The sequence below is a fragment of the Kwoniella botswanensis genome, chromosome 1, assembly GCF_036426115.1.
Source record: "Kwoniella botswanensis chromosome 1, complete sequence".
Classification (NCBI taxonomy): domain Eukaryota; kingdom Fungi; phylum Basidiomycota; class Tremellomycetes; order Tremellales; family Cryptococcaceae; genus Kwoniella; species Kwoniella botswanensis.
In genome coordinates this window covers 5,100,276-5,115,040 of record NC_088599.1, presented here as the reverse complement: position 1 = coordinate 5,115,040, position 14,765 = coordinate 5,100,276, and the positions used below count along the sequence as shown (strand labels likewise).

At 43.5% G+C, this 14,765-nt stretch overlaps 7 protein-coding genes across 7 annotated transcripts; 4 read left to right on the top strand and 3 right to left on the bottom strand.

The window, feature by feature from the left end:
* Positions 1-626: 626 nt before the first annotated feature.
* Positions 627-2,705, top strand: L199_001953 (uncharacterized protein; the record flags this gene model as incomplete). Its single annotated transcript, XM_064887705.1, has 1 exon — positions 627-2,705. The coding sequence occupies one exon, from the start codon at positions 627-629 to the stop codon at positions 2,703-2,705; it is 2,079 nt and encodes a 692-aa protein (XP_064743777.1).
* Positions 2,706-2,878: 173 nt separating this feature from the next.
* L199_001952 (uncharacterized protein) lies at positions 2,879-4,254 on the bottom strand (the record flags this gene model as incomplete). Its single annotated transcript, XM_064887704.1, has 8 exons — positions 2,879-3,001; positions 3,064-3,373; positions 3,429-3,632; positions 3,686-3,759; positions 3,826-3,918; positions 3,968-4,012; positions 4,093-4,164; positions 4,219-4,254. The coding sequence occupies 8 exons, from the start codon at positions 4,252-4,254 to the stop codon at positions 2,879-2,881; spliced, it is 957 nt and encodes a 318-aa protein (XP_064743776.1).
* A 360-nt stretch (positions 4,255-4,614) lies between these two features.
* On the top strand, positions 4,615-5,218 carry L199_001951 (40S ribosomal protein S14; the record flags this gene model as incomplete). The annotated part of the gene is made up of 3 exons (XM_064887703.1): positions 4,615-4,721; positions 4,789-4,891; positions 4,973-5,218. 3 exons carry the CDS (start codon positions 4,615-4,617, stop codon positions 5,216-5,218), a joined length of 456 nt encoding a protein of 151 aa, XP_064743775.1.
* A 372-nt stretch (positions 5,219-5,590) lies between these two features.
* Positions 5,591-8,206, bottom strand: L199_001950 (uncharacterized protein; the record flags this gene model as incomplete). Its single annotated transcript, XM_064887702.1, has 6 exons — positions 5,591-5,866; positions 5,950-6,011; positions 6,095-7,472; positions 7,576-7,781; positions 7,876-8,057; positions 8,130-8,206. 6 exons carry the CDS (start codon positions 8,204-8,206, stop codon positions 5,591-5,593), a joined length of 2,181 nt encoding a protein of 726 aa, XP_064743774.1.
* A 647-nt stretch (positions 8,207-8,853) lies between these two features.
* On the top strand, positions 8,854-11,547 carry L199_001949 (uncharacterized protein; the record flags this gene model as incomplete). Its single annotated transcript, XM_064887701.1, has 11 exons — positions 8,854-8,962; positions 9,066-9,106; positions 9,166-9,391; positions 9,455-9,555; positions 9,630-9,754; positions 9,821-9,894; positions 9,952-10,049; positions 10,108-10,364; positions 10,427-10,581; positions 10,637-11,159; positions 11,247-11,547. 11 exons carry the CDS (start codon positions 8,854-8,856, stop codon positions 11,545-11,547), a joined length of 2,010 nt encoding a protein of 669 aa, XP_064743773.1.
* Positions 11,548-11,807: 260 nt separating this feature from the next.
* Positions 11,808-12,593, bottom strand: L199_001948 (uncharacterized protein; the record flags this gene model as incomplete). Its single annotated transcript, XM_064887700.1, has 2 exons — positions 11,808-12,120; positions 12,187-12,593. The coding sequence occupies 2 exons, from the start codon at positions 12,591-12,593 to the stop codon at positions 11,808-11,810; spliced, it is 720 nt and encodes a 239-aa protein (XP_064743772.1).
* Positions 12,594-13,052: 459 nt separating this feature from the next.
* L199_001947 (uncharacterized protein) lies at positions 13,053-14,267 on the top strand (the record flags this gene model as incomplete). The annotated part of the gene is made up of 5 exons (XM_064887699.1): positions 13,053-13,083; positions 13,166-13,228; positions 13,339-13,474; positions 13,601-14,023; positions 14,159-14,267. The coding sequence occupies 5 exons, from the start codon at positions 13,053-13,055 to the stop codon at positions 14,265-14,267; spliced, it is 762 nt and encodes a 253-aa protein (XP_064743771.1).
* Positions 14,268-14,765: the final 498 nt, after the last annotated feature.

The window sequence follows — 14,765 nt, the reverse complement described above, 5'->3', positions numbered from 1 at the left end:
TACCTCAGGTGATTCTCGCCTGATCGAGTTGGCAATACCCTTTTTCTGAAGCCGATCACAAACGACATGTTGAATGACTGAACGAGACTTGGATCTAAACGATACACAGACTGATACATAGTATATAAGTTGAAATGATCTAGACCTAGTTCCCTTCATCTGCAAATGTATTCAGACTGTAGACTGGAACATCCCCAGATAATTATCTTGCTATAACTTGTCATGAAGTATCTATCCCATCCGCATGAGAGTAATCTGATTGAGAACTGTAAACTGAACATGGTTAAACACGAATAGACTGTAATTCATGAGGTATTTGTCCTTTTTCTTTCTCATCCTACTTAGAATCAATTCAATCTAGAATTCTTATCACATAAATACCTCAATTTCAATTCCATTCTCTATCGCTTCGTCTTATTTGTCTATCTTCGTGGGAATCTTTTTCTCTTCTTCTTTCGCGATCACTTCTACGACAACGCCTCTTGGTAATTTGTTTCAACATTCACGGCAGGTTTACCAAACGTTCAGTGAACTCAATCTAATCTCGGAGGTATTCTTACTATCAGTTACTAGAAATACACAAATACATTTATATATACTTCTAAACAAGGTCAAAGGTATTCAGCATGTCCCGTACACTTATCACGCAGCATCTATCAACGCAAAACCCACCGGACCCTTCGAATCCTACAGCTATACCTACTTCATTATCGTTGTCAATCCCATTCTTCTCCCGTTCATCCTCATCTTCTCAAACATACTCGACAGATCTCGATACTTCCTCCTCATCATATTCAGATATATCACCTGGTCTAGGTATAGGTATCAACCCTAATTACCTTTATAACCCACAGGCTTCTTCCCGAGATCTTAGAAAATCAACTTCATCTTCAAGCTCTAGATCATCTATTCGACCAGGACTGAAGAAAATGCCAAGTTGGAATAATCAAACGTGGTCACCCAGAACCTCTCAGGATGTATACATTCGACGTGCTTCCGAACAGAGTGAATTGTCTTCTCCTACAGATGGGGAATTTGTCTTTGACAGTGGGGCTAGTGGACATGGGAGAAGGAAAAGTTTGATTAATATTGATTTCGGAACATGGAGTAAGAAACCTAAAATTATATTTTCGGGTAAAAGAAAATCACTTTCAATATCCAAACTCAAATTGAAATCGACTCCCACCACGACAAACTCGACTCCGAACTCGGTGGAGAAATCAACACCGTTCAAGGATGAATCAGTCGCAGTCAAAACTCCTCGTACGGATCAAGGTATTCCAGATATCACTTTCAGTCCTCTCCAGCGAGTTTGGGCAAGGACCGACCAACATGAACAAGAAGATCTCGTAGATCGTACTGAGCGTTATCGCCGAGGATCCGATTGGCCTCCTACTCATTCGAGGGCAATGTGTTTGGACCTAAGCGGAATACCCACTTTTACAGGTGAATATGATCAGAGCGAAGGAAGTGACCTGCTTCAACGATTCTCCAAATTCAGCTTTGAGGACACCGAAAAACAGGACCAAATAAATCAGATTTCTTCAGTAGTCCAGCTGGAGGTAGAAGACAGAAGAGTAGATACACCGTTGGAAATGCCTGTGAGGCCTAGATTGAATTTACGTTTGAGGAAATCACATTCTTCTTCTATACTTTCGCCTGTTTTAGATACCGAGGAAGAGGAAGAGGAGGAGAAAGAGGAAGAAAAGGCTCGGTACACATCTGGATCTGGTCTAAGCGACAACAAGCTAGAGAAAGAACAGTCAATTGATGATCGGGTGGACTCTCAAGCAGGAGTAGAAAAGGAAGCGCAAGGGCAGGAGCTACAGCAAGAGCAAGAAGAAGAATATTTCACACCATGTCTCATCCCTTCTTCATCATTCGTCAGTGTCAAGACCAATTATCCTATCAAATCCAACGATACAGTTCAAACTAGTACGGGGTCAGTAGAAGAATCTCCAACATTCGACATATCGATCTTCTCCCCTCGACCTGCATTGCCCAACGCACCCGTCCTAAAAGGTATAATAGACATATTGCCCATCTCACCTCTTGAACTACCCTCAAGCTCAAGCATAAACTCTTTCGGATCTTTCAGAGATATAGCTTTATCGTTTCCTACACCGGTTCTATCTAAAGATCCACCTGGCTCACCCATCGTCATGCCTATACCACGAAAGGGAATATCATCAATACCTCATCAATCTATCGAATCTGTCCTTAACCCTTATCCTTGTAGTACCATCAATCGAAGATCTTCTTTAACCGATCGAAGACCCACTAGACCATCCACTACGATCGAAGGTATACCAACAACTCGAAGAAGGATGTCTCTGATATTGAAACCAGCGATCTTACCTTGCCCTACCCCTCCTTCACTTCTTACTTCCCCCAAAACACTGGGAAGTGAATATATCCCACCTCTCTTCTCACCCAGCTCTACAAGCCCCACTTCATCATTGTTTGTCACTACCACGATTGGAATAGGAGGATTACCAAATAGGAGAGGAAGAGGTAGTCTGAAACTGAAACTGCCTCCTTCACATTTCGCCAATTCCACTGGACTAGGTTTCGGGCCTGAGAAAGATGAAAAGGAGGAGGAGAAGGAAGAACATGTACCGACACCTGGTACTTTCGGGTTGGAAGGTGAGAAAGAAAGATTTGGGAGTGAAAGAGTGGAGGGAGTTAATCCCTATTTTGCTTAAAGATGTCAGTACTGTATAAGTATAATAGATAACGAATAGTCATTACTACACGATCATACAAGGCAGCGCCCAATTAGTATGTATTTGATTAGTACATATAATATATAGATGAATTCGATATGCATACAATAACATAATACTACTATACTCCCTTGATCCTTATTCATACACGTCTAATCGTCACCAACGAGAGGTTGCCTCTCATCGCTATGATGAGCGGTAGTAGTGACCAGAGGATTACCAAAATCATCAATACCAAGTTCCCGTTGTCTTCTCTTCCAAAACAGACAGATTACCTATCAATCATCATTCATCAGCTTATGCATCTACTCGCTCGTTAATATGGTAGATGACTCACCAACAATGCTCCCTGCATCCCACCGGTAACAGCATAAGCCAACCAACTAGTCCAATTCGTTCCAGGTCTAAATACTAGACTTAACACGAACAACACACTTCCAGGTACCTGAATCGCCATGGTACCCAAACTCAGTGCACCGACAAGTTTTGAATGGTATGTACGGTATATCTGAGGTGCGTATTGTAATACCGCTAGGACCGTTCCTGAGACACCTAGGAAGGTGGCTAGGTACGATAGGAATGGGTGAGGGGGAACAGTGGAGGGAAGGATGAGAAGGAGAGAGATTGATAAGAGGAAAAGAAGTGATCTGGTTGATCTCCACATGTAAGCATGATCCATTTGTGGAAGTATACGATACTTACAGATGGAGGAATACGACTACAGCGAGAGTGACTGCCAATCTCCATTCAGGAGTGGTAGATACGGTGACTATGGGGCGAGCTACAGCGCCTTCTGACCTGCTTGTACCTGTCGCACCGTAGTCTCGATCTATCACATCCGGTTCGAGGGGCATGACTCGTTGGTATTTGAGATGTTTAGGGAAGTAAGCGAGATATAATACCAATCTAGCCAGAAGTTAGCTAGAGAAGGTTTCGGTATTCGACAACAGCCAGCTCACATGACGGTGAAAAGAAACCACTGTAAAGTCACTTGATAGAAACCGAGCAGTGATTCGAAACACCTGCCAGCGCTCTATACGAGTATACATCAGCTGTACAGCCCTTTTTTATTATGAGTTGTCCGACAGCTGTAACTCACAATGACCCTACAACACCTGAACAAGGGCCATTGAACAATAAGCAAGTTGAGCATTCCAGAAGCGGATGAAGTAGCTCCGAGGAGAAGGTACCACTATACAATGGTAAGCCGATTGGGGTATCCCGGATGAACATCAACTTACTGGTGAGAAACCTTCTGATGTTTTGGTGGTGATAATACGCAGATGCTATACAGGCGATCGAGTCAGAACATATCATTAGATCGATAGACACGGATTGAGCTGTAAGTCAGCAGAGAGGAGCTCACCTGAGGCAGGTAACTTATGATGAGCCCTGTGCAGAGTAACAGAGATAGTACGAGAGTCGGTACGTCGTGTGTCTAACCGGGAAGTAAGTTAGAGTTTGTCACTGCATAAGAAGATACACCGCTTACAGTAGGACACTCTGAGGGCGCTGAAAAGTCTTTCATCCTGGTTACGACTCTCTACAATACAACACAATACACAGTCAGATCATAGTGAGATGAAGGAGAATAACAATACAGAGCAGTGGTTGATGCATTTCAGGCAACGTCAGTGTTCAGCGACATACCCGGGAAATGCGGAGACTCCATTGACAGACACGTGGTGTGCTGGATCCAAGTCGCATGTCAGATGCCACACCACCAACTCTGCATACTCCCGCTAAACTCCGACCCACCAAAAATTCCATTCTCATTCCTCTCGTGTGCTTGATGGGTGAGTTCCACATTTTCAACGTTATTTCACCTTATCTTTTGTTCTCTTCTCCTCATCCATCAAACCAAACCAAATACGACAAAACAAACAAAATGGCCCCCAAGAAAGTTAGAGCTCCTCAAGAGCAAGCTGCCGTCAACCTCGGTCCTAACGCCGCTGAGGGTGAGAACGTCTTCGGTGTCGCTCACATCTTTGCTTCGTGAGTTTGCCATATCGTATGGATATCGAAGGATTACCTGACTGATTTGGATGGTTGTGAATGATAGCTTCAACGACACTTTCGTCCACGTTACCGATCTCTCTGGTAAAGAAACCATCTCCAGAGTTACTGGTGGTATGAAAGTCAAGGCTGATCGAGATGAATCATCTGTGAGTGTCAACCTTACGTGCTTACCTCGTAGACAAAATTTCTACTGCATATCATATGCTGATCTGATATGTTTCTCCTAGCCTTACGCCGCGATGTTGGCTGCCCAAGACGTTGCCGCCAAATGCAAGGAAGTCGGTATCACCGCTCTCCACGTCAAACTCAGAGCTACCGGTGGTACCGGAACCAAGCAACCTGGTCCTGGTGGTCAAGCCGCTCTCAGAGCTCTCGCCCGAGCAGGTATGAAGATTGGTAGAATCGAAGATGTCACTCCTATCCCATCCGACTCCACTAGAAGAAAGGGTGGTAGAAGAGGTAGAAGACTCTAGATGCCTTGCTTCCCTACTTTGTTGGATCACTTATATGGGAATTACAATTGGTTTTCGTCGTATTTGGTCGCTGCAGAGCACGCGATATTTGATATCTATTTTACCTTAGTATAGACTAGTAAATAGTTTTTATTGAGAGATGTCATTATCCCGTGGCTCGCTGCGTTCGTTCAGACGTGTTGATATTTTCAGTCCACAATAGCACTGGTGGTCAATCACTAACTAGGGTACACGCTTCCATGCGACATTATTCATTATATCATTTAATCATTTACAAAAACATGACTAATCTACAGGTACAACAACTCAGATCGGTTCCCGCTACATTCCTCCAAACTTTCCCTCATCACCTCCGCTTGTCCCCTCTCTCCCCTACCACTCCCCACCCTCATCACCCTTCTCTTCATCCCACCTACTATCGTCCTCATCGCCTTTATCATCCTCATAGTACTCATCATCTTTATCATCATTCATCCTCATCAGACCTGAAGGGCCAGAAGAAGGACCACCAGCACCGCCCATCTTGAGTCCACGTAGAATATCGTAATTGATTCTCGCAGAGAACTGTTTCCCTTTGGCGAAATTCTGGATCGCCTCACGAGAACTGTTGTACGGTCCTTTATGAGGTGTAGCACGTTTCCTCTTTGGCTACAATGACAATGTAAGTCAGCTCCTGATTCTACGTGATGGATGATCTGGCGCAGATGACAGCTGACCATAGTATTACTCACTTTGGGTTTGGTAGGATCGATCCCTTTCGCTCGTAATGCTATGGCACGTTGTTCTTGTCGGACTACAAGATAAACAAGCAAGTCAGTCTATGATACAAGGATGCCTTATTCTGATAAGATTGATTGAAAGACACAATCCACTCACCCTTCTCCTCCTCTAACCATTTGCCATTACTACTCAACCATATCCTCGCTCTTGCCTGTTTCTCATCTTCGTCCAGCCTAAAACTCATTTCCAACTCTTCATCATCCAGATCTTCAAATTCAGTTTCTTTCACTTTTGATAATTTCTCTCTTTTCAACCTAGCTTGATGTACCACTGATAATTCTTCCATTAGGGTTTTGGGATCTCTAGCTCCTATCCACATCTTGATACGATCCGTCATATGTTTACCTTGATATAGTAATTCTTCACCTTTGAATACATCTTTGGCCAGGTAATCTAACACGGCTTCTTGATTTTCCCATTCTTGGAATTCTTCTCCTCCAACATCCTCTTTCTTCGTCTTACCTCCCGCTGCGGCATCTTGCTCTTCTTTCGTTATTGATCTTAACTGAGTAGCGGGTTCACCCAATTCTTCCTCCTTGTTTTCATCCTCATCGTCGTCATCTTCCTCTTTATCATAGTCTATCAACGCATCTAGCTCCAACTCATTATAAATATCAATCTGATCGTTACCGTTCTTCTGTAAGTTTTTCACTTGTCTCATGAAGGCTGATTTCTCTCTCAGCCTCTCCGCTCGTGACTCTTCAGGATTATCACGGGCGAGTTCCAGCTCATTCACATAATCAGCTTGAGAGATAGGTTCCAGATTATCATCTTCCTCCTCTTCCTCATCATCCCGTCCTTCATCATCTGCATCTTCCGCTTGAGTTTCAACATCATGCGCAGCAGCAGTGACCATCCCTCTCATCTCCTCATCTTCATCCTCATCTTCTCCATCTATTTGCTTTCCCTTCCCTTTGAATCTCTTACTTGGTCTTTCATCTTCATTCACCAACTCATCAACTTCCGATCCTAATTCGCTACTCTCTTGTTGTTCCCTTTTCAATCTCTCAATTTTGATCTGTTTTAATTCCCTCTTCTTCACAACAGGTGGTTTTTCCAACTCGTTCATCTTATCTAGATCTTCATCCGTCAATGTCCTCCATTCAGCCACGGTCTTTTTCGCCATCTCCGTTTGAGCAAATTCCAATAACCTTTTCTTGATGGTTGTAGGATGAACTTTGACCACTTGAGCAACTTCATCGGGAGTTCTGAGAAAGTTGGACATTCTAGCAGCGATGATCAGACATGCACCGCATACTCCTGCTGGACGTCTACCTTGAGTCATCCAATCTGCTCTGAACCGCCTGACGAGCCTTGATGCGTCGGTGGCGATTAGATGGACCGTGGGACCGAAATCTAATTTATGGGCGAATCGGAGGTTGTATATTGCTGGATCGACTTCAGGCATTTGTTCGAGTAAGTGAAGGATTGAACGGAGTTTGAGATACGTAGCACCGAGTTCATAGACGTTTATCTATTGGTCCATGTGAAATATGATCAGTACTCGAGTATCGGTGGTGCGTGGAAATGGTGATGATAGAATGAAGGAGTTAGTGGAAAGAAATCGTTTAACTCACACTCAACCTCTCACTGAAATCGATCAACATATGAGCATCTTTACTCAACCTACAAGCAAGGTATAGACAACTGGCCACCACGTATTCTGTCCTTCTACCTCTATTAAACTTGTTATCTACCGCCATGGAGTAGAATCGCTTCGCTTTACCTGAGATGACATTGTTGATGTGCATCTGTCTAGCGACATTATCGATTTTGATGGCACCTAGGAATACATATCATCAGTACAAGATGCAGTTGATGATTCTTTTTGCAATACAAAGGTACAGGTAGTACGTTGAGGAAGAACCCAAACTCACCAGATTGTTTGATGCCCTCAGTATTCTGTATACCTTTCGCACCACTTCTCACACCCGCAAAACCAGTTTGGTTATGTGCTACGAAAGCACCTTGTATATGTATACGACCTGATGAACCTTCCGCAAATCCTACTTCGGATACTAGTATATTTTCTTCTACGATCTGACCACAGGTATGACATCTGTTGTCAAGTCAAAAGACATCGTCAGTCAATCATCACAATTCAACGCTTAGTTGCCTAAACTTCACTCACACTACGTTACCTGCACTAAAATCTGTCTGTAGATTACCATCCTCTTTGCAGTGCGGACACTGTTTTACAGTTGACATCCTGTATTTCTGTCTAGTCTGGGTTTGTTGATGCTTATCTTATCTATGACAGATGGGATCCCAATGTATGATTGAATAGGTGATGAAGTGAAAGAAAGGTTGATTAGTTTTGTTGTTTTGGTTAAAATTGTTTTGATGGACGGAGTCGAACCGTGGTTCATGTTGTACCACCTTGGTATACCCTGAAAGTGATCTGGAAATGGGAGGGTGGGGTACCTTTTAACGATCGTTTGTGCGACGCGAACGAATCAAACAGGATCGACATGTATCTTCGATGATTCATACATTGACTTGACAGGTGGTTTCGTTCAATATGATTTGGTGTCTCAGGACCATGCATGTAAGTGCAGCTTACATTGAAAAGAGGATACTGCACTTGTATTAGTACACACACTGTACTTGCAGAGAGCTGCAACAAAGATCGCGTGTCAAAGTCACGTGATCCCGAACCGCTGTTTAACATTACTCAACCCTCATCAATGCACTCACGGCTCAAACTCGATCTATTTCTTCCTCTTCTTCCCCTTTCAGTTCGCCTTATTCCTCTCAATTTTTCATAAGCTCCCACCAAAGAGCTCACAGACCTTTCTGCTGTTTGCGAACCTCTCTGAATTTTGATAGATCCAGCAGGGGACAGCCAAAACACCATGCCTCGATCAACCTACACCGAATCTCTGTTGGGTTCAGAGCTGTATAAGAAAGTGAGGGAAACCAGGATACTTGTTGTGGGAGCAGGAGGAATAGGATGTGAACTGTGTGAGTCGGAGCACTTTTTGCGATCAGCTCTACTCCGCTGCTTGATCGCAGATCCTGATATAGGATAAAGGAGCTGATATCTTATGTCATTGCGATCTTAAAGTGAAAAACCTCGTCTTGGTCGGATTCGCAAATATAGAAATAGTGAGCTGCTTCTTTCCTTTCTCATCAAGGTATCCGATAGCTCACTCGTGTATACGTAGATCGACCTAGATACAATCGACTTATCCAACCTTAACCGACAGTTTCTCTTTCGTAAACCAGATATATCCAAACCCAAAGCACTCGTCGCAGCAATTACAGCGAGGCATTTCAACCCTTCTTCCGGTATTGAGATTCACGCTAGACATGGGAATGTCAAAGATAGTGTCAACGACCTAGAGTGGATAAAGGGTTTTGGATTGGTCATGAACGCTTTGGATAACATGGGTAAATGCCTCCCCCCTTATCCTAGTTGTCAAGTGGTTGCTGACCAGAAAGTGATGGTACTAGATGCACGAAGACATGTCAACAAGTTGTGTCAAGCTGCCAACGTACCGCTGATCGAATCTGGTACAGCGGGTTATCTAGGTCAGGTTACACCTATGATCAAGGTATGTTTACGCCCATCTTCAGCTGTTCCATTAACACTAAGGCGATGCGGCTGACAAACGGAATGATGTAAAAGGATAAAACAGAATGTTTCGACTGTGTAGTAAAACCTGCACCCAAATCTTTCCCTGTCTGTACGATCAGGTCAACTCCCTCGGAACCTATACATTGTATAGTATGGGGCAAAACGTATCTTTTTGGGTCAGTTGACCGTCAGATTTCTATAGTATCAGCAACCACGATCAGCTGATATATCTCATCTAATAGGAAGTTGTTTGGAGAAGATGACGAAGATATGGATACCGAAGAGCTGGACAAGGCAAAAGCTGGCGGAGAGAATGGTGAGCTATCGTGGGCATGAGGTTCTGTCTACTAGCTGATTTTGTGAATGAATCCAGCTGAAGAGATTGAAAATCTGAAGAAGGAAGCTGCAGCCTTCCGAGAAGTACGAAAGAATCTGGGGGAAGAAGATGGACCGCAGCGTGTATTCCATAAAGTGAGCTGGGCCATGTTGTCATTCTTACAATGAACAGCTGATGTGATCATGCATTTAGGTCTTCAACGAGGATATAAACCGACTGTTGGCCATGGAAGATATGTGGAAGAAGGAAGGAAGAGTCAAGCCTGTCCCTCTTGACTATGAAGGTATAATCAATGGCACTTTCGAAACACCCCCTCTAAGGCATGCTGCCCAACAGACTACTGCGAATGGACAAGCCCAAGCGAATGGAAATAGTGTGCAGAAGAAGGAAGGCTTGAAAGATCAGAGGGAATTGACGCTGAAAGAAAATCTGGAATTGTTCATTGATAGGTCAGCTTCATATATTGAGTCGCCTGGGCGAATTGCAAGCTGACATTCTTTCACGATAATAGCTGTAAACGACTCTCTGCTCGGGTTATTTCTCATCCCAATATCCCCTTATCATTCGATAAAGACGATGATGATACGTTAGACTTTGTCCTTGCTACTGCAAACCTCAGAGCGACTGCTTATGGCATACCGAACAAAACGCGATTCCAAGTGAAAGGTGAGCTAACTCGTTCGGAGCAAGATGCATGCCAAAGCTGACACTTGATTCGCAGAAATGGCCGGAAACATCATCCCTGCTATAGCCACCACCAACGCCATCATCGCCGGCTTAATCGTCATGCAATCACTTAACATCCTTCGTCAACTTCCCCTTCACTCTACCTCCAACGAAGCCTCGACATCTGCTGGACCAGCCATCAGGAATGTATACTTAAGAACCGATGCTATCAGACCATTAGGATATATGATACCTGCCAAGCCAGATTCCAGCTGTTCAGTGTGTCGAGATGTCTATATCCCACTGAAAGTTGATTTGACTAGATGTACTTTGGGTACCTTCGTCAATGACGTGGTAAAAACATGGTTGGCTCAAGCTGAGTTCGAAGGAAAGGAAGCAGAGGACGAAGATGAGGTGGAATGGACGATATTTGAAGGAGGTAGATTATTGGCTGATCCTGATTTCGATGATAATTACGAGAGAACGTTGGATGATCTAGATGTTAAAAGAGGGAAGATGTTGACTGTTAGAGATGAAGATGGGAAATATAGGCCGGTACACTTCAGTATCTGTGAAGTGTGAGTCAGATTGAAAACCTACTTCACAACTTGATGTCTTGACTTGCAAGGAGACCTGGAAGGAGTTGTGCTGATTGTTTGCTATAGAGATGCACAATCGGCACTTCCATACTCTCTTCCTTCATCACAACCTTTCATCCCACTCGCGCCTATCAAAACACAAGAAACTCAAGATGAAGAAGAGTTCACCTTGCTTGACTCGCTTCCTCCTGCTGGTAGTACTTCCGTCAGCGAAGTTGCCCCTATATCGAGCAATACGGCAGCGGGTACCAAGCGATCTGCACCCGACGATGGGGATGTCAAGGATGTTACGGCCGAGGAAGAACAGACAAAGAAGAAGAGAAAGGTCTTGGTCGTTGATGAGGATGATGACTTCGAGATATTATAGGAAGAGGAACAGCTCAATCAGTGGTGATAAGTTGGTTAGGCGAGGCAATGTTGTTGTGAATGTTGATTATGACGACGGAGAGAAGAAGTTAGATATGTACATACAGTGAATATGCATTATATTATACATGAAGTAATATACATACAACCGTCGTTTCGACTTCTATTTGATGTGATTGCTCAATCGAGATTCGTAATCAATCGATCTTTATCTGATCTGAGAATTGTATAGGAGCACAGTTTATTGTTCACCTATCATGGTCACCTCCCTACGACGCTCCAATCCAGCCCTTTTATACCTAACGAATCCACGAAGTCTCTCATGTAGTCTACCAGATCTGAATAAGTCAGATCTCCATTGATCGAAACTGCATTGACTGGTCTTGAGGGATACAATTGGATTAACCACGGTTCGTTATTTTTGCTTTTTGTATTTTCATTTGAAGTGGTGTGTGTTTTGTTGGCCGATAAGTGGGTGATGGAGAGATGTAACGTTATAGGATTAGGTGTAGGGAGTGGCAGTGGAAGTGGGATATGGAACAATTGGCCTGTAGAATAGTACGTATGAGAATGTCTAACGAGATTGAAAATGAGAGTCAGCTTGTTATATCAGTTTCACGAACACGATAGAATGACTGACTCAAATCCCAAACTATTAATAAAATCCTGTATATCCTCTTCATCTTCCATACCCAATATATCCAAACCTATCACAGCTCTAGTGGTAATTTCAGAATACTCTTGACTCCTCAATGGAGCAGATACATAACTTAGGTTATGTACCCATCTACCCTCCTCATCTTTACCTTTCCCTTTTATCAGCGAAGATAAAGTGGGTAATTTGCGGGATCTGAACCTCAAATTTCGCAATTGACCTTTGACTATTGGATTCGAATTGGTATATATCCTGTCGATGAGTGAGAATGGCTCGATATGGATTGAATGGAGGGATAGGTGGGAGGTGAATTTGGATAAGAGCGAAGAGGGGAGGAGGGTGTAGAGAGTTGGTTCGAGGGAGGTTGATGATGACGAGGAGGAGGAGGACATGACGCAGTGTAGATGAGATAGATCTTATAAGATATTTTTGGGATGATTAGGTCAGATGTGTCTAGTCGATAGTTGGTATGACTGAGTTTGTACTTGCTACCACCAAGCTTCTCTCTCCTTCATGTCTGAAGATGCCAATTGACAATTATGCTGATGTCATCACTTTCTTTTTTTACTTGGCTGTGTTCCTGATCGTGTCGAGATTGAGGCATTAAAAGGAATTGGCTCACATGAAAAAGTATAAATAGACTTTGACATTTGTCGTTTCGTGTCTCACTCCCCCACTCTCACTATCACTCGTAATTATGGAAACTGAGATGCATCAGTATCGTTTCTCGTTTCGTTCATAATAGTTGTCATTCTCATTTTCGTTCACCTTCAACATATTAACCAATTTGAATCCACTCGACCGCTCACTGATAAGTCCCGACTGCCTAGAAATCACTGTCACCTCTCATCATGAGCGATTCAATGTCAGGGATGGATGATAGTGAGTATCTCTCATCCATATCTGTTCAGCTAATCTAAGCATGACTGAAACGATATTTCGATACTGATGCACTCGATCACAGTGTCATCTACATCCGCTATGGGAGATATGAAGATGTATTTCCATGGATCGATAGGGACAGATAGTGAGTGAACTTGTACACCTCCTTACGTACTGTACATCATGTGTCCTTCATATTTCTCATCTTACACAGTAATCCCTTCAGTTATATACTGACGTGTCCCTACTGCATAGTGCTATGGTTCGCATCGTGGATGCCTACCTCTGCAGGCGCGACCGTCGGAGTATGTATAGGACTATTCCTCTTTGCTGTATTTGAGAGATACCTGGTAGCATTTAGGAGGGCTTGTGATGCCGCATGGAGGAAGGGGTGAGTGTGCCTTCTGTACTTATTATTTACATGAAGTGTAGTTTGATCTGTAAACAATGGCAAACATAGAAGATATTACGATCCAAACCTCGCACTATGCTAATAGCTAAATTATGGTCAATCTAGTCAACTAGGATATCATCGACCAGTCACTTCAGGCCCTATACCTTTCACTTCTTCCACCACGACCTCTTCGGGAAATACGACTTCCCTCCCTCCCCAGCCAATATTGACCTCACGTCGATCAACCAACGAAAATGAAAAAGAGAAAGACGATAACACCCTACCGTCAAGTTCGACCACTTCTTATCCCGTACTCCGCACAGGAGGTTATGGCGATTCTGTTCCTTCTTATTCACCTGACCTCAATGGTAACGGTAATGCGAATGATACCAGTAACAGTAACAGACAGAGTCATTTACCTAAGGCGGTAAGGCGAACTTTGGATCCTGCCCGAGAAGGGAGGTGGAGTAGACCTTTTAGGTGGAGTGTGGATATCCCTAGAGGACTGTTACATGCTTTGCAGACGCTGGTTCATTATTTATTGATGTGAGTGAACTCTGATACTTATCGATCTATCTCTATTAGATTGACCGGATAAAGTACGTCTTCCAAAAAGGAGGGAAGAAGCCTATCATGTCATTTTATTCGTCTATCATGCTAATACACAGGTGATCTTCGCAGGCTGGTGGTTATGACGTTCAATATCTGGTGGATCATCTCGGTGGTGGTTGGTAGTGGGATTGGGGAAATGTTATTTGGGAGATTCGGGTCCAGTCATTCGGGGCATTAAGAGGGGAAATATCAAATCCTGGACAATATACTGTGTAAGTAAGAATGTACGAATATATGCATCACAAGTGTTCATTGATTGGATGTTGTTTCCGATATGGGTGGAAGGATCTCGTTCCGGAAGTGATGCTTTAGATGTAGTGCCGCAGATGTACTACCTTAAAAAAGAGATCATTTCTGCGCAGGTACTGTCTGAAAAGATATTTGCTGTTCAGCTAATAGCTGAGAAGGTACTGCCTGTACAGATACTATCTGAGGAGATTCATCCCGAGACAATCTACTGTGCGACTACAAAAGCGGAGATGATCCCACTGGTACTACGCCAGGACAATTCAAACTTTTCTTATTGTTCTACCACTGTACAATCACACCGTACCAAAGGACCATTGCCAAGCCACGCTCCCGCACCGGTATTACCTGAGAAGACGCCTCCTCCGACACTGTCTGAGAAAGGCGTTTTCACAATGGCACTCTATTATATCATGGTTTCCGGATTTAT